Source organism: Pteropus alecto, unplaced genomic scaffold, assembly GCF_000325575.1.
Source record: "Pteropus alecto unplaced genomic scaffold, ASM32557v1 scaffold836, whole genome shotgun sequence".
NCBI classification, from domain to species: domain Eukaryota; kingdom Metazoa; phylum Chordata; class Mammalia; order Chiroptera; family Pteropodidae; genus Pteropus; species Pteropus alecto.
In genome coordinates, this window is record NW_006437753.1 from 4516 (window position 1) to 23292 (window position 18777).

The following is an 18777-nucleotide window of genomic DNA, read 5'->3' on the forward strand; positions in this document are numbered from 1 at the left end:
ACCATAACTTTGGCTATGTGCAGTATTAGAAAACTAAGAGCATTTTTACAATAGCATAAAATGACATTTTTCAAATTAAATATATACAGATATCCTTTTATCTAGGGAGTAGTTGCAGACATTATTTATTTATTTACTTAATTTTTAAAATTAAATTTATTGGTATAACTTTGTTTAATACATGGAATAATATTCAGATGTACATTATAATTGGATGTCTATGTATTCTATTGTGTGATTACCACCGAAAGTCCAGTTTCCTTCATCTACCATATATTTGATCCCCTTTACTCACTTCAACCTCCTCAACCCCACTATATTACCCTCTTTAACCCATATACCTCTTCTCTCCTCCCCCATTCCCTGCACTCGGATAACCCCTAGTCCATTGTCCATGACCCTGAGTCTCTCTTTCTCCTTTTCATTTGTTGCTTTTAGATTTATATGCCTACATATAAGTGATATTATGGGATTTTCTACTTTTTCAGTATGGCTTATTTCTCTTAGCATGATTATCTCGAGGTCCATCCATGTTGTCGCAAATAGCAATACTTCATCTCTTATGACTGAGTGACATTGAATATATGTGCCACAGCTTCTTTATCCAATCATTTATCCTAGGACCCTTTTGTCGCTTCCATGTACTGCCCATTGTGAATAATGCTGCTATGAACATCAGTGTGCAGATATCTTTTTTGATATGGGTTTTCAGGTCCTTGAGGGTAAATACCCAGTAATGGGATTGCTAGATTATATGGTAGATCAATTCTAAGTTTTTTGAAGAAACTTCATATTGTTTTCTATAGTGGCTATACCAATTTGCAGTTCCACCAGCTGTGTATGAGTGTTCCTATTTCTCTACATCCTTTCCAACATTTATTACTTGTCTTGTTGACAATAGCTATTGTAACAAGTGTGAGATGGTATCTCATTGTGGTTCTGATTTCCATTTGCCTAATAGCTAGCAATGTTAAGCATCTTTTCATACTTGTACGCCCTTTTGCTTATCCTCTAGGGAGAAGTGTCTGTTCAGGTCCTCTGCCCCAGTTTTTCATTAGATCATTTGTTTTTTGGTGTTATTGAGTCGTATGAGTTCTTTGTATATTTTAGATAGGAGGCCCTTACCGGTGGCGTTGCTTGTAAATATATTTTCCCATTGGGATGGTTGTCTCCTTAACTTGTTGACGATTTATTTTGCTAAACAGAAACTTTTTAGTTTGATGTAGTCCCATTCATTTATTTTTGGTTTTTTTCCCTTGCTTTTGAGGTCAAAATCATAAAATCCTCTTTAAGGTCCTTGAGTTTCACTCCCATGATTTCTTCTATGATTTTTCTGTTTCACATCTTATATTTAGGTCCTTAATCCATTTCAAGTTAATTTTGGTGTATGGTGATAGACAACAGTCTAGATTCATTCTATTGCAGGTAGATTTCCAGTATTCCCAGCACCATTTATTCCAGAGGCATTCCTTTCTCCACTGTATGTTTTGGGTTTCTTTGTTGAAAATTATTTGCCGATATAAATATGAGTTTACTTCTGGACTCTCAATTCTGTTCCCCTGGTCCATATGTCTGTTTTGCTGCAATATCAAGCTATTCTGATGACTGTTACTTTGTAATTTAGTTTGATATCAGGCAGAGCGATGCCTCCAGCCTCATTCTTTTATTCTCAAGATGGCTGTGGCACGTCACAGTCTTTTGTGCTTCCATACAAACCTGATGATTTTTTGTTCTATTTCTTTAAAAAATTTCCATGTGATTTTGATCGTCATTGCATTAAATCTGTATAACGCTTTAGGTAATATGGTCATTTTAACTAGGTTGATTCTTCCAATTCAAGAACACAGAATATCTTTCCATTTTTCTGTATGTTCTTTAATTTCTTTTAATAGGGTCTTGTAGTTTTCATTGTATAGGCCCTTCACAAGTTTTGTTGAATTTATTCCTAAGTATTTTATTCTTTTTGCTGCAATTGCAGAAGAAATTATTTTTTCCACTCCTTTTTCTCATGGTTCATTACAGAATCTGAGTATGGGACATTATAGCATTTTAAACGTTGATTTTTGTGTCCACAGACTTTTCTGTATTTGCTTATTGTTTCTCGTAGTGTTCTTGTGGAATGATCGAGGTTCTCTATATGGAGAATCAAGTCATCCTCAAATAGTGACAGTTTAACTTCTTCATGTTCTATTTGGTTCTTTTATATCTTTGTCTTGCATGATTGCACTCGCTAGGACTCCCAAAGTTATATTGAATAACAGTGGTGACAATGGACAGCCTTGCTTTGTTCCTGATCTTAGAGAGAATGGTATTAGTTTTTCATCATTAAGTAAATGTTGGCTGAGGGTTTGTCTTTCATGGCCTTTATTATGTTAAGGTACCAATTTTGTTAAGTGTTTTGATCATAAAGGAAGGCTGTATAATGTTAAAGGCTTTTCCTGCAACAATTGATATGATCTTATGATACTTATATTTTCATTTCTGCAAAAAATGTGGTGTATCACATTAAATGATTTGCTTATGTTAAACCCTCTCTGTGCCCCTTGATCAAGCCCACTTGATCATGGTGTATAATCTTTTTCAAATGTTGATATATTTGGATTGCTAGTATCTTATATGGATTTTTGCATCTGTGTTCCTGAGAGATACTCTTCTGTATTTTTCTTTTTTGTGTGTTATCTTTACCAAATTTTGGTATCAGTGTAATATTGGCCTTATAAAATGAGTTGGGAAGTATTGCCTCCTGTTTGAATTTTTGGAAGAGTTTGAGGAGAATAGGTATTAAATGTTCTTTGATTGTCTGTTAGAATTCACTGGTGAAGCCATCTGGTCCTGGACACTTACTTTTTGGTAGGCTTTTGATGATTGTTTCAATTTCCATAAGGCTGATTTGTCTGCTTAGATTTTCTATATCTTTCTGATTCAGTCTACGAAGATTGAATTTTTCTGAGTATTGGTCCATTTCTCCTATGTTATTAAATTTGGTGTTATATAAGTTTTTCATGGTATTCCTCCACAATCCTTTGTATTTTAGAAAACAGAATCCGAGGACACTGGTGGAAAACCACTGCATGTGGGGGACAGCCTGTCTAGATGACTATCTATCATAGTGCAGGGCAGGAACATGTGTCAGGATGAACACTGTTCCTGGAGGAGAGATAAGAGCAACTGCAAGGACACACCCAGGTCCAGGACACATCCTGGACCTAAGAACAAGGCTCAGTCAAAGGTCAGAGAGATGCTCTCCCAGCCCCATCACCACACCAACAGTCATAACATAAACACAAGGGTGATGCAGCTGGGAGAGCAAAAGCAAATATGCTCTGTGAGGAGAACAGAATGTACAGACCCCACACCAAGGAAGAAACATAAACAACGAATCAGGAGGCAAAAGGAATCTTCTGAAATTGATAAAAAAAAAAAAAAAACCAACTTCAACAATGGTCTCCTAAGCAACAAAAGCCCACAGGCAGAGCCCTGGCTGGATTCATGGGGGCATTCACAGTGAAGGACCAGCAGGAGGTAGCAGGAGTACATGTCCCCACAAAGTTAATTAATTGTGACCATGACATAATGACAGATAACACAATCAAACATAGCACTACATCTTTAGTTCCTGTCCTAGCCTGTCTGAGCAAGAGAAATAATGAGGAACACAAACACGAGAGCCCTAATGTACATATTTTCAAAGTGACATTCAAAATGATTCTGGTTAAGATGGCAGAGGAGATAAATATTGTGTTTGCCTTCTATCACAATCACATCAAAATTACAACTAAATGACGGAAAAACCTTTATTGAGAATCTCCTGAAGTCTGCCTATAACAGGCGTTCTAATAAAAGACAGAATATGGTTGGTAGGGTGGAAATACAGAACCAGCCGGTCGCACACATGTGCCAGCTAAAAACAGAGAGATAGTTTAGCTTTGATGGATTCGCTGAGGAGTGAAGGGTTCTAGCCCTTACAAGGCTCCCCCAGCCCAGAATTCTAATGCTGGGAAAAAGAAGTTTTCCTAAATTTTGGTTATGAAATGATTGGAGATTGTTGCTGAGTGAGATGGTGTGTGGCTGGAAAGCAGGCAGTCCTCTTAAGGAGACAACACAGAGACATTCTCACTGATGGACTCAGTCCTCTTAGTTTCAGCTCTGGAGCAGCAGCTCAAAAGATACCAGGGACATAAGAGGAGAAACAGTTTTGTCTCGCTTCATGGCAAGGGCTGGAGGGGAAGCTGCCTCCCAGACTGAAGAAATTGTGCTGGCAGAAGACATTGTTTTTTTGTTGAGCCCTCTCTACATCCATCATATGGATGCAGGAAGAGACGATATCTGAGTGTTCACCAGTCTAGATAACACCCGTGAGTCTGCTCTAGTGATTCCCTAAAATCCAATATTTAGTGCCAACTAAGCTCCTTACTTTGGCTTCTCCAAACAAATTGCCTGTCCTTGCTCATGATGTTGACTTTCCTAAAAACTCTCAAAGATTCGCAATGTCAAACAGGCAGCATCTGCCCTTGGCATTTCCTGTACCTCTGCTAAGAAGCCCCAAGCCTTGCACAAGTAGCAGTGCCCTTCGTTTGCAGCTTATTATCTGCCAGGCACCTCTTGCCCACCACAAGTGGCAACCATCTGATGGTAACTTTGTAGCTCATATCAAATGGTCACAAGAAGGGGCTGAAATTAGTTGCAACTAAACCCCTCCCAAGAGGCTTCAGAACCAACCAACCCAATGGCCAAGTTCAGACCAGGACAGAGCAGCACTCAAGACCTCCACATATGACACCTCCTACGGGCAGACACGGATGGCACCAGTGTCCTGCAAAAGCAAATCCTCCACAGGGTCAGCCTGTGCACAATACCTCTTCCACCGTAGTCATGGCCAGTTCTCACAACCAATCAGCCAGAGGGTCAATCCATTTCATTTATGAGCAAATAGCAAATAAGTTCAACAAGAACAGTGGAACACATACAACACACACATGGGACAGAATCGGAGCTCCTAACTCAAATGGTCAGAAAAGCTAAATTAATAAGACCCACAGGACACCTACTGTAGAAGGCCACTCAACGAAGACTGGGAGACTGAGCAGCTCTCCCGAATCCATACAGACATACATAGGGAGAGCAAAAATGAAAAGACAATAAAATATGTCCCAGATAAAAAAACAGAACAGAACTCCAGAGAAATAATTAAATAAAAAGGAGACAATCTACCAGATGTAGAATTCAGAACACCAGATATAAAAATGCTCAGTGAACTCTGTACAAAGTTTAACAAAAATAAAGAAAACATAGAAATGAATATGGAAAAGATCTGGTCACACAAAAAAATAACCACTCACAAATAAAACATACAATAACCCAAATTAAAATGCTTTAGAGGGAACCAGAAGTAGAAAATGAGAAATAGGAGGCTGAATCAGCAATTTAGAAATTAGATAGTAGAAAACACTCAATTATGACAACCACAAAAAAGTAATAATCAAAAAATAAGGATAGTTTAAGTGGCCTCTGGCACAACATTAAGAACACCAACATTCGCATCATAGGGGATCAAGAGGTAGAAGGAAGAGAGCAAGGAGTTGAAAACTTTTTGAAATAATGTCAAGAAAGATTCCTAAAGAAGGCCAGGAAGTGCAGAGAGTCCCAAACAAGATGAACCAAAGAGACCCACACCAAGACACATAATCAAAATTCCAAAGGTTCAAGACAAAGGGAGAAATCTTAAATGCAGCAAGAGAAAAACAGTTAGTTACCTACAATGGAGCTCCCATAAGACTGTCAGCTCAAGAGACACATTGCAGGCCAGAAAAGGATTAGCACAAAATAGTCAAAGTGATGCAAAACAAGGGCCTACAACCAAGAATACTCTAACTAGCAAGGCCATCATTTAGATTTAAAGGATAGATAAAGTGCTTCCCAGACAAGGAAAAGCTAAAGGAGTTTATCAACACCAAGCCAGTATTACAGAAAATGTTAGAAAAACTTCTTTAAGAAGAAGGTGAAAACAGAAAGTATAAATAATAAAGTGGCAATAACTACATGTCTATAATCTTGTCACTGTACTTGAATTGTAAATGAAATGCTCCAATGAAAAGACATCAGGTGGCTCAAAGGATAAGCAAATAAAGCCCTTATATATGCTGCCCACAAGAGATGCACTTCAGATTGAAAGGCACACACATACTGAAAGCAAAGCGATGGAAAGTATGTTTCATTAAAATAGAAACAACAACAACAAAAAGTTGGCATAGCAATCTTACATCAAATGAATGGGCATTTATTACCAAAATCCCAAAACAATAATTCAACAAGATTAAGGCAGTCTTCTGTTCTTTGAAGCACTATTTACAATAGTGACCTTATTGAAACAACCTAAGTACCCACCAATCCAGATGTGAGTAAAGAAGTGATACGCATATATAACAGAGTATCACTGGACCATAAAATAGAATAAAATCATGCCATCCTTAACTATGTGGATGGACCTAGAGTGTACTGTTCTCAGCTGTGCAGGTGAGATGAAGTAAGACAAATGCCATATGATTTCACTACATATGGAATCTAAAGTAAAAATAAAACAGACACAGTCTCATTGATAGAGAAAATATTTTGATAATTGCCAGATGGGATGGGGGGTTGGGGAAGCTGAGAAGAGGGAAGGGATTAAGGAGTACAAACTGGCAGTTACCAAGTAGTTATGGGGATGTAAAGCACAGCATAGAGATATAGTCGAAATATTGTGATAACTATGTACAGTGTCAGGTGGGGTGATCACTTTGTTATATAAATATCTTATCACTATATTGTACACCTGGCATTAATATTATCCTTATGTCAACTGTAAATTTAAAAATTAAAGAAAAATCAAGGTGGCATTTGTGTGTAACACAGGTATAGAGTTTGCTAAAAAGTGAATTAAAAATTACTTTGGTTATGACATTTAAAAGGTCAATGGAAAGCTAGACAGACTACAGGTAATTACGGCTGAGTGATGGAAGCTAAAAGAAAGAATCAAATGGAAATGAGAAAATGGTGACAAGAAGAACAAAACAACAGAAAAATTAAGAAACAAAGCTATCAGCAAGTGCAGAAGTATATTAGGGAAATGTGTCACAGAAACAGTAAACTGGAGCATGTCAATAGAAGTTACACAAACTGAAATTCAAAAGGAAAAACCTGAGAAAAAGAAGAGAACATCAAAGCACTGTGGGGCTCTATGAAATAATGTGCTATGAGAATAATTACAATCTGAACATGAAAAGTTAAAGAGAATGAATAAGAGATAAAAATAATTAAATAATAGTTGGCCAATGCTTTTGACAAAATTACAGTCCTCAAACAAAATAAACTCACACACATACACACTCAAATACTATTAAAACTGCTGGAAGTCAAAGACAAAGAGATAATCTTTCATTAAGATCAAAATGAGTACATGAAAACTTTTTTTTTTATTATTTTACAAAAGAATAGAGAAAATAAATACTGTAATCTTGTCAAGAGCATGCAACCAGAGGTCCTACATTTAAAATGTCAGAAAGGGGCATCACAGCATGCTAAATCCTGTGAATGTATTTTTAAAATAAAACACATGGATTGCATTAAATTTGTGGGTCACTTTGGGTGGTATGAGCATTTTAACCATAGTACATCTTCTATCATGTACTCATAATATCTTTTCATTTCTGTATGACTTAAAAAAATATTTTATCATTGTTTAGTATATATATTTTGCATCTTCTTTGAAAAAATAGTTCTAATTTTTATTCATTAGGATACTATTGTAAGTGGGCCTTTTTAAAAATTTGTTTTTTAGAAAGGTCATTGTTAGTATACAGGAGCAATTTTTGTAGGTTTATTTATATCCTTTAATTTATTGTATTTGTTAAGATTTCAGTTGTTAAAATAGCTGAATAAAATTCCATTGTGTATATGTACCATATATTGTTATGCTATCATATATTATGGACACGTAGGTTGCTCTCATATCTTGGCTATTGTAAATAATGCTGCCATGAAATTGTGTTCTGATTTTCTTTGAATAAACACCAACAAATGCACTTGCTGAGGCAAAGGGTAGTGTAATTGTTCATTTTTTTGAGGATCTCACATGCTGTTTTACACAGGGACTGTACTATTTTCCCACCAAGAGTGTTTGAAGGCTTCCTTTCCTCCACATTCTCACCCACATTTGTTTATTATCTTAATGTGGGCCACTTTACCTCATCTTACTTCAGACTCTCTGCACCTCCTGGACTTGTATATCTAACTAAATAGGAAATGTTTTAGTTGTTATTTCTTCAAAATGCTCTTTCTTACTCTATGATGGAAGTGTTAAGTTTAATGTCATTTGATTTTGACTTAGGGTTACAATTAAGGTAAGATTGAGAGTTAGTGTTGCATTTAGGATTAGACTAGATGTAGGTTATATAAGAGTGTCGGTTAAAAACAAAACAAGTGTTGAAGAGGTTGTAGAGAAAAAGGAACTCACAGACATGCTGAGAGGAATGTTAACTGGTAAAACCACTACGGGAAACTGTATAGAGGATCCTTCAAAATTAAGAACAGATTTACCATATGACCCAGGATCCTTACTTCTGGTTGTCTATCACCGTAATTTGAAAATTTTTTTGTAAAGAAATATGCACCCAATATTCATGGCAGCATTATTTATGGTGGCCTAGACATGGAAACAACAAAAGTACCTTTGATAGATGATTGGATAAGGAAGATTTGGTAAATATATACAATGAGATATGACTCAGCCATAAAAAAAAGATCATGTACTGACTCACTGACAACATAAATCGATCTTGAGATCACCATGCGAAGTGAAATAAGTCAGATAAAAAATATAGAGAACCATATGATTTCACTCACGCATGGGATATAAAATCTAAAGCAACACACAAACACGAAAAGTGAAAGTTCATGGACATAGACAACAATTTAGTGCTTACCAGAGGGAAATGGGAGAGAGAAAGATTGAGATAAAGGGGGTCAAAATTTGGTGGTAGAGTAAATTTAAATCTGAATACTGAACACAGTGCAATATACATGTGTCGTATTGTTAAAGCGTGCACTTGAAACGTATTTGATTATATTAACTAATGTCACAAGATTTAGGAAGGACAATCAAGTGATGCAATTCAGTGGCATTCAGTATATTTATAAGAGTGTAGAACTGTCATTTCTATTTAGTTCTGGGACATATTCATCACCCTAAAAAATATTTTATTTTTAAGTACAACACTTTACATCCCTAAGACTATTTTGTTACTATCGATTTGTTTTTTAATCCATTCTTGATTTTCACTCAGCACCCCAAATCCCCGCCCCATCTGATAACTGTCATTTTGTTCTTTGCATCCATGAGTCTCTTTCTGTTTTATTTGCTTATTCAGTTAGTCTTTAGATTTCACTCATAAGTGAGATCATGTGGTACTTATTTATACATTTCTTTGGCTTTTTTTGACTGGGAATTGTCCCGACCCGCAGGACCTAGTTATTGCGCGGAACCCGAGGAGGACCTTACCTTGAAGAAAACATGGGCGGGAGAAAAGAATGGAGGCAAGACAGTATTCTGATCAAGCCTCAAAATTTTATTTTCAAGTGGTTATATTTATACACTCAGGTGGAGAGGGCAGGGGCGGGACTGATCAGAGAGTATTTCATTACAAGCTTATTGGCGACCACCAGATGAGGTGATTTCTGCCTGGCTGGTCAGAAACAGATGGGCTGTGTCAGAAGTTGCAGGCTCCCGCTCTGCAGGCGGCGGAATGGGGATGGAATGGGGATCAAAGACGCGAGATAAGGCTGGCACTTCCCAGTGCCGTGACTGTCCAAATGGTCACAGATAGCAGAGTTTGTTCTCGGTAGCAGGATGTGATTCTTATCTTTGGGTGCAGGCCTTAAGGCTCCCGACAGGGAATTTCTTTATCTGTTCTTCAACTTTAAATGATAGATTTGCTGTATGAAGTATTCTTGGTTGTGGATCCTGGATTTTCATCACATCAAATATTTTGTGCCAAGCTCTTCTGTCCTGCGTAGTTTCTTTTGAGAAATCAGCTGCCAGTCTTCTGTGTGCTCCTTTATACATCTGTAATTTTATTTTTCTTTTGCTGCTTTTAAGATCCCCTCTTTGTATTTAACCTTTGTCATTTTAATTAGGATATGTCTTGGGGTGGTACTCTTTGGGACCTGTTTTTTGGGGACTTTGAGCTTCCTGTTCTGTATGTTTATTTCCTTCATTATGTTAGTGAATTGTTCCATAATTATTTCTTCAAGATGCTCTTCAATTTCTTGGTTTTCTTCAGCTACCCCATAGTATGGATATTTTTAAATTGTTTTAATTGTTTCCAATAGGCTCTATAGATTATTATTATATGCTTGGCTTCTTTTTCTTCACCATTCTGTTTGAGTGTCCTTGGCTTATCCATCCTCTATATCAGTGGTTTGAGCCTCTTCTTTATCCAGTCTGGTTTTTTTTTCCCCCCCTCTAATATACACTTCATCCCAGATAATGTGTTCTTCATTTCTGACTGGTTCAATTTTATAATTCTCATTTTCGTGTTTTTGTTTTTAATTACTTTATTAAAGTTCCTGGTGAATGCATCTACACTACCCCTAAATTTTTTGAGCATCTTTATAACCATTGTTTTGAACTCTGCATCTGTTAAATGGCTTCGCTCCATTGTTCCTGGAGCTCTGTTTTGTTCTTTCATATGTTTGCTTCTTTGTCTTTCCATTTTGACTCCTTCAGTGTCTGTTTCTCTGTACTAAGGAAAACTCCTAAGTGTCCTGATCTTATTAGAATGGCTTTGTGTGGTAGGTGTCCCATGGCACAGTCCTGAGAAGGGATCAGCTGCAGGCCAAGTTTAGGCCCAGCCTGTGCCCCTCTGCAGCCACTTGTTAAGATTCAGAAGGAATCCACAACACGTGCTGATAGTGGACCAGAAACCAAGGTCAGCTGCCACTAGTGTGACTCTTGACTCTGCTCAGCAAAGAGCTCATGATTTGCCAAAGACACACCTGGATGTGGCTTGTGTGGGTCCTTGAGTTGGGGAAGGCAGATTTTAAGGGGATTCTCTGAATAGAGTGATCTGTGTTATCCTGTTTGATGATGTCTCAGCTATGGCGGTGCTGCATCCACATATTCAGTCTGCAAGAGAGCTTCACTTCTGACCTTCATTCGGAAAGTTCAATTGCCCCTCTGCAATTCTCTGGTGCCCCCTCCATAGCTGACCGGTTGCTGGTGCTCAGATGGAGCAGGGCCATCACGGCAAAAGTCCACTCAAAGACATGGCCCTATTATTAGGTATCTGCAGTGCAGGCTGCTGCAGTCTCTGTCACAGTCAGCTCCTCAGAACAAGGCATCCTCGTGTCCTGGCCCCGTCCTACCTCCTCCCTTTGCAGCATGATTTCTTATTTGTCTCCCTAGTTATAGGGCTTCTTCATTTAGGACCCAGGGGACATTGCTTGCTGTTTTTTCCATGTTTTTCTCATGACTTTAATTTGGTCTCTTGAGGGATGAACAAAGCTCTATCATCTATGCCATTTTTTTTTCCTAAATGTGTATGCTATTCTTAAAAGGAAATCATAAAAATATCCAATTCAAGTTGACAAGTGTCCTTCGCACTTCTTACTTTCACTATCCATGTTTACCTTTTCAGTAAGTCAAATACACTTTACCTTATAAACACCTGAGTCACCTTCATTATTCACTAAGAACAATAATGCCTCTTTTACAAATACCATTTTATTTACCATGTAGGGGAGTCTCTACACATCTAAACTGTTATTTATTCTATGGCCAAAATGATCTCTTAGAACACAAATGGACACTTCTAACTTTGTTTAAACTCTTTGAATAGTCACCAAATAAGACCAAGCAGTATCACACCAAGGTCTCCAAGGTCAAGCCAAATCTGATCTCTATTTATTCCTTGATTCATCTTTTACCAACTTCCCTGTATGCTCCTCTTCTCTGATTACACTGAACGTTCAGTTTTTCAAACTGTCAAACTGCTTCCTGCATGAAAAACACTCCTGCTATCATCATTAAAATTTATGTGAAACTGCGTATCTCATTGGCATCATGCTTTCTTAGGAAACTCTTCCTTGATGCCCTAACTAGGTTATAGGGCCTATTTATAAGCCTTTGTTCTTCTTTTCATTGAACCTATTGCAAGACAAGTTTAATTTCTGGCATTATTTCAGATGAGCATACCTTGGAGGCATTGCAGGTTCAGTTCTAGACTACATTGATAAAGTGAATATTACAATACAATCTCACAATTCTTTTTGGTTTCCCAGTGAACATAGAGATATGTTTATACTCTACGGTAGTCTACTAAGTGTGCAATAGCATTATGTCTGACAAGGTAATATGTGTACCTTAATTAAAATAATTTATTGCCAACACATCTAACCATCTTCTGAGAAAATCATAATCCTTTTGATGTTGACGGCTGTTAACTGATCTGGGTGTTAATTGCTGAAGGTTGGACTTGCGACATTAATTTCTTACAGTAAAACTACAATGACCATTGCCATATCGGTTGACTCTTCCTTTCGTGAACAATCAATGCTGTTTGATATCATTTTACCTACAGTAGAACTTCATAATTGAAATCAATTGTCTCACCATGACTACTGTTTTTTCAGCTATGATTGCGATATTCTAAATATTTGTTGTCATTTCAACAGTCTCCACAGCATAGTACTCCTCAATAGGAGTATTTCCATCTCAAGAAACCACTTTCTTTGACCGTCCATAAGCATAACTTCTTATCTATTAAAGTGTATCATGAGATGGCAGCAATTTAATCAGGGTTTCAGGTTTCAGATCTAATTCTCATTCTCTTGCTTTTTCCACCATCTGCGGGTATTACCTCTACTGAAGTCTTAAAGCCTCAAAGTTATTTGTGAGGTTTGAAATCAACTTCTTCCCCACCTCTGTTATTGTTGTTATCAGACCTATTACCATGAATTATAAATCTTCAAATGACCTCTAGAATAAGGAATATTTTCTTTTCTAGAAAAGATTTCAATCTTTTTTTTTTTTTTTTGCAGAGATCATTAGACAAATCACTAGCTCAAGCCTCATAAAATTTTCTTCTTAAATAATAAGACTTGAAAGTCAAAATCACTCCTTGATTTAGAAAGAGTGGCGCTAGCAGGCATAAAAACCCCATTAAACTCAGCGTCCACATCCATCAGAGCTCTTAGATGACAAGGCACATTACAGATGAGTAGAAGTATTTAATAAGATTATTTTTCCCAAGTAGGACTCAAAAGAAGGTTTAAAATACTGAGAAAACAGATGTGCTATCATCCAGGATTGTAGTTCCATTTATAGAACACAGGCAGAGTAGACTTAGCATAATTCTTAAGGCCTTAGGATTTTCATCATGGAAAATGAGCCCTGGCTTCAGCTTAACACCATTGTCCATATAAGAGGGTCAGCCTGTCCTTGAAAGCTTTGAAGCCAGGCTTTGACTTAGCCTCTCTACCTGTGAATGTCCCATGTAGCATATTCTCCAAAATAGAGTTTTGTCTGCAATGAAAACTGGTTGTATAGTATAGCTCCCTTTGTTAGTCATGTTAGGTAGTTCTCTGGATAATTTGCTGCAACATCTACGTCAGCCTTTGCTGCTTTACTTTTATGTACTTTATGTTATGGAGACAGCTTCATGAACAAACCTCAGCTGGCTTCAATCTTCTCTTCTGAAGCTTCCTCATATCTAAACCTTCTCAGAATTAGAGCAACTTTGAGCCTTGCTCTGTATTAGGCTTTAGCTTAAGGGCATGTTGTGGCTGGTTTGGTCTTCTGCCCAGGCCACTAAAACTTTCTCCGTATCAACCATAAGGCTTTATCACTCTCTTGTCATCCTTGCATTCAATGGAGTAGTGCTTTTAATTTCCTTCAAGATCTTTTTCTTTACATTCACAACTTAAAATAATGTGTTGCTTATACTTGTAGATGACCATGTTAAATTATGGGTGAACCTGTTAAATGCCTCCAAAGAACTAAGTAAACAGATATGAAAAATAAACTAATAAGCAAATCAGAGAGAAAGACTAGAATGAAATCATAATTGTCTACCAAGCTTCTTAAAGCACAGAAATCACAAAGTAAGAAACAAATCATTTACAGGTGAAGACACACTTTGTTTAAGTTCGGACAGCAATCACTTTTCTGCATCAATTGAAGCACTCTAACCAAAAGGCATTTGCTAAATGTTTTTGGTAGAAGACTTCAAAAGTATTTTTCCCAGTAATCTTTAAAAAATACCTTTAAAGTTAGACTTGGAAAACAAAAAATGTAAATACCATATGTCTATTAAATGGGATTTTTTTTCAATTATATTTGAAAATGATGTAAATAGAAGCACCATTTATAATAACCAAAAGAGGAAATAACCAAAATGCTCATGGAAAGTTGAATAGATATACACAATATCATAGCTATTGTTAATCTGTACATACAATATAATACTGTTAGGTAATAAGAAGAAATACAACTCTGACACATTCTACAATGTGGATGAACCTTGAAAACATTTTGCTAAGTGAAACATACCAAACACAAAAGGTGACTTATTACCTGATTGCTTTTGTGTAAGATATGCAGAATAAGTACCTCCAGAGAGAAAGAGAAATCAGATTATTGGTTGCAAGGAGCTAAACACAAGAAGCAAATGGGAAATGAGTACTTAACGTGTGAGACATTTATATTCAGGTGATGAAAAAGTTCTAGAACATAATAAATGGTGGCAGCTGCCCAACAATGTGAATACTTATGACACTGAATTATAAACCTTCAAATGGTAAGCTTTCAGTTATCAATGCTTAACTCCAACAAAAATTTACTTAAATTAAATTTATGTTGCGATTGCACATTAGTTCTTTAAATTTCTTTCATATTCTTTATAATATTTAAGCATTTAAATAAACACATTAAAGCAAATTACTTACCATAAAAAAAATTAAATAAAATTATTGTTTTCTTTAATAAAACTTCAAGTTTTTCATTGTTGACTTCTTTATTACCTGCACAATTTTGAATCTACGTAATTTCTAAAAGGTAAAAAAGAATTTGCTAAGTGATGCTTTATTTTCAAATGCATGTAATGGGAAACTTTTTCCTCAATCATGTACATTATCTGAGAGGTATATTGACTTTTGTAAACAAACAATCAAACAAAAAAAAAAATGAGTCCACGGACAGATAAATGGAAAGATAAATAAAAGTCAAAATATATTTTTTATATTTTCATAACCTCAATGTTTAAATGTTGTAATAGAATCAATTCCTCATCACCCTACTCTAATGTTTTAATAAATAAAAAATTTAAGAGATATTATGTAAATTTCAAACTTAACAATATGTCATATGTATACATTACTTACATTAATTTTATAGAACAAAAGAATATCAATTTGATAGATGCTTTGTTTGACTATTTAAAAAGCATTTTAATGAAAGAGAAACACTTAAAATTTAAAATTATTATATTTTGTAGGAGCCAAAAAAACTTTTATAACATAAGGACATGAAAAAATATTGGTCTATCTTTACACTCATGCGTTTTTTCTCAAATTGAAGCAATCACTAACTTTGTAATAAATTATAGGCAGAGAATTTTCTAAAGTTTTAGGTTACAATTAGGTAAACAAAGGAGTATTGTCTTCTAAAAATTATTTGATGGAACATTTGGTTTTACAATCACTAAAGATCGATCACGCAATAGTAAAATAAAATTAGGTCATGCTTAACACTTGTTACAAAATTTCAAAGTGATTCAGAAACAAATTATTTTTTCTCAAATTATATGTATTCATAAAATTGGAAACTCTAAATACCCAGAATCTCATCTGGCTTATTAGATCATTTGTTAATAAATGTTTCTAAAGCTTCTTTCATAGCAGCAATAGACCTCTTGTTCAAAAAGTTTTCAATAATAAAATCAATCTTAATTTTAAAATCCAAAAGTTCTTATACCAGTAGGATTAATAACTATGTTACTACCACATTTCTGAAAAATAAATTAGTCAGATGTTCTATACATATATACCAGTTTAAATCCCCACAGATTTAAAAAGAATTTAACTTTGTATAAGAAAATCCCAGAATGTTAATTAAGCAGACCTAAAGGAAAAATGTATTGCTTCATATAGACAATGAAGTCTGCCTGTGAAGCCAAGAGAAATATGTGTAAACCAATTGATTCTAAGAGTGAGGAATTGTTTAGAAAAACAACAGTTAAAGCAAACATAACTGGTGGAAAAATTAGATATAAGTATACAACTAAATCTGCAGGTAGAAGAGTGAATTAAAATAAGAAACATTTTAAAAGGAAAAGTTGATATATTATACAGTGATGCAATGACTATTAATTACATATTTATAACAAAATAAGCTAACTACTCAAGGGCTGAGATAAGAAAATGATGACAGATGATTAGAGAATTTCAAATGGAAGAATATTATGATGAAACAAAAGGAGGTGACAGAGACATACAGTAAAAGACTGAGATTTGTGGCTTTGGGGCAAGGGCTAGAGGGACAACTGCCATCTTTCCTATGTTCAGCCCTCCCCTAGTGACAAATCTGAAATGGGTAAACGCCACTCGCCACTCCCACCGGTGATGCCCTGAAATCCCAAGCTACCCAACTTGCGTACTGCCCAAAGTTCTTCCATTCTCTGAGCCTTACTGGCAGCCAAGTTGGCAGCTTGCCTTGGGGTGCCCTGTCCAATTTGTTGAGCTGCCCCATGCCCAGTGCTAGTGGCAACAGGTTTTATGACCTCTACTATGCACCCCCAGATTCAGCAGAGGCAGTGACCAGTTGCAGATTGCTTTTTAGCTCCCACCAGGTACTGCTCTGGCAGTCACAGGCCGTAGCTAATGTTGATCTCCACAGGATCCCCTCCCAAAAGACTCCAGTACCAAAATACCTGATGGCCAGCTTCAGACCAAAGCAGAACACCACTCAATTGACCACACAATGGGCACATCCAAAGGGTGGTCTCAGCAAACATCAGTAACCACTGGGGCAAATACTGCTTTGTGGAGCCAGCCACCACGTAGCAGCTTATATGCTGTGGATATGGCTAGTCCCCATGTCCACTCAGTCTGAGAGTCAATCCTTTCCACTGATGTGACAATAGCAATCATGTCTTAACTACAACAAGAGATTAACACGACCCAAACAAAGGGCACAGCTGGTTACCTAGGCTCAAGTGACCAGAAACCCTGTGACACTGGGCCCCACAGGACACATACTACATATGGTAATTCTACTGAGACCTGGAGCTTTAACAGCACACCTGGTACACAGAAACAAACAGGGAGGCAGCCAAAATGAGGAGTCAAAGAATGTACTCAAATGTAAAAGCTGGTGTTACAATACTGATATCAGACAAAATAGATTTTAAATCAATCTATAATAAGAGACCAAAAAAAAGGCTATCATAAAAAGAGATCAATTCAGCAAGAGAATATAATCCTGGTAATCATTTCTGCATCCAGCACAGTTTCATTAAATATATAAAGCAAATATTGACAGACATAAAGAGTGAGATGGACAGTAATACGTCATTGTAGGAGACTTTAACACTTTATCGAAATCAACAGACAGATCTCCCAGATGGAATATCAACATGAAAAAGCTGGCTTAAATTACACATTAGACCTCATGGATTTAATTGGTATTTTTAAGGTATTTCACCACAATGTTATGAAACTAAACATCAAGTATAAAAAAATGAAAATCACACAACCACATAGAGCCTAATAACATGCTACCAAACTATAAATGGGTTAATACTGATATTTAGGCATTAATGAAAATATACAATGAGATAAATGAAAATGAAAGCTCAATAAACCCAAATCTATGAGACACAGCAAAAGCACTCCTAAGGGGAAAATTAATAGCAATACAGGCCAACCTATAATGCTGTGAATACAAGTGATAAATATTTTCCCAAGCTAAGTAACAAGAGATATCTCAAATAAACAATCTAAACTTACACTTAAACTAGAAATGAAACAACAAAAAAGCCTAAAGGAAATAGAAGGAAGAAACTAACAAAGATCAGAGTGAATATAAACAAAATAGAAACTAAAAAATTTTTAGAAATCAATAAAATAGAGAGCTTGTTTTTGAAAAGATAAATTATATAACTTTAATCTTACTCATCCAGAAAAAGAGAGAAAAACCCAATAAATAAAATCAAAATAGAAAAGCTATCTATGACAACTTACATCACAGTGATACGAAAATTATTTTAAAAAATACAAATTGGACAATTTAGAAAAATAGTTAAATTCCTAGAAAAACATATCTTAAAGACTGAATTTGAAAAAAAGAAAAATGAAGAGAGCAATTACTACAAACAAAGTTAAACCAATAATCAAAATCTTTATTTTCTGGGAAAATATGTACACCCCTATGTTATAGCAGTATTAGTCATAGTGACCAAGACATGGAAACATCCCAAGTGCCATTTAATAGATGATTAAATAAAAGACGATGTAGTACATATATACAATGGATATTACACACCTATAAGAAAAGACGAAATATTGCCATTTGTGACAACGTGAATGGATCTGAAATCATCATGTTGGACAAGATAAGTCATTTAGGAAAAGCAGACAACCATATTTCACTTTCATGTGGAATATAAAAGTGAAAGAAAAAATAAACAAGGCAAACAGAGACTCATGGACACCTACATAAGTTTAGTGGTTCCCAGAGGGAAGCAG

At 35.9% G+C, this 18777-nt stretch overlaps 2 protein-coding genes across 2 annotated transcripts in view; one reads left to right on the top strand and one right to left on the bottom strand.

Moving 5' to 3' along the window:
* LOC102886176 (heat shock transcription factor, Y-linked-like) overlaps positions 1–396 on the bottom strand; it is a gene marked incomplete at its 3' end in the record, with an annotated part of 1786 nt that extends 1390 nt beyond the window's left edge. The window contains 1 exon segment of the mRNA XM_015591762.1: positions 342–396. Coding sequence (XP_015447248.1) covers positions 342–396 — 55 coding nt within the window.
* Positions 397–16778: 16382 nt separating this feature from the next.
* Positions 16779–18777, top strand: part of SRY (sex determining region Y) — a 19495-nt gene continuing 17496 nt past the window's right edge. Inside the window, exon 1 of the mRNA XM_006914921.1 lies at positions 16779–16880. Within this exon, the coding sequence (XP_006914983.1) occupies positions 16779–16880 (102 nt within the window). The remainder of the gene's footprint in view (positions 16881–18777) is intronic.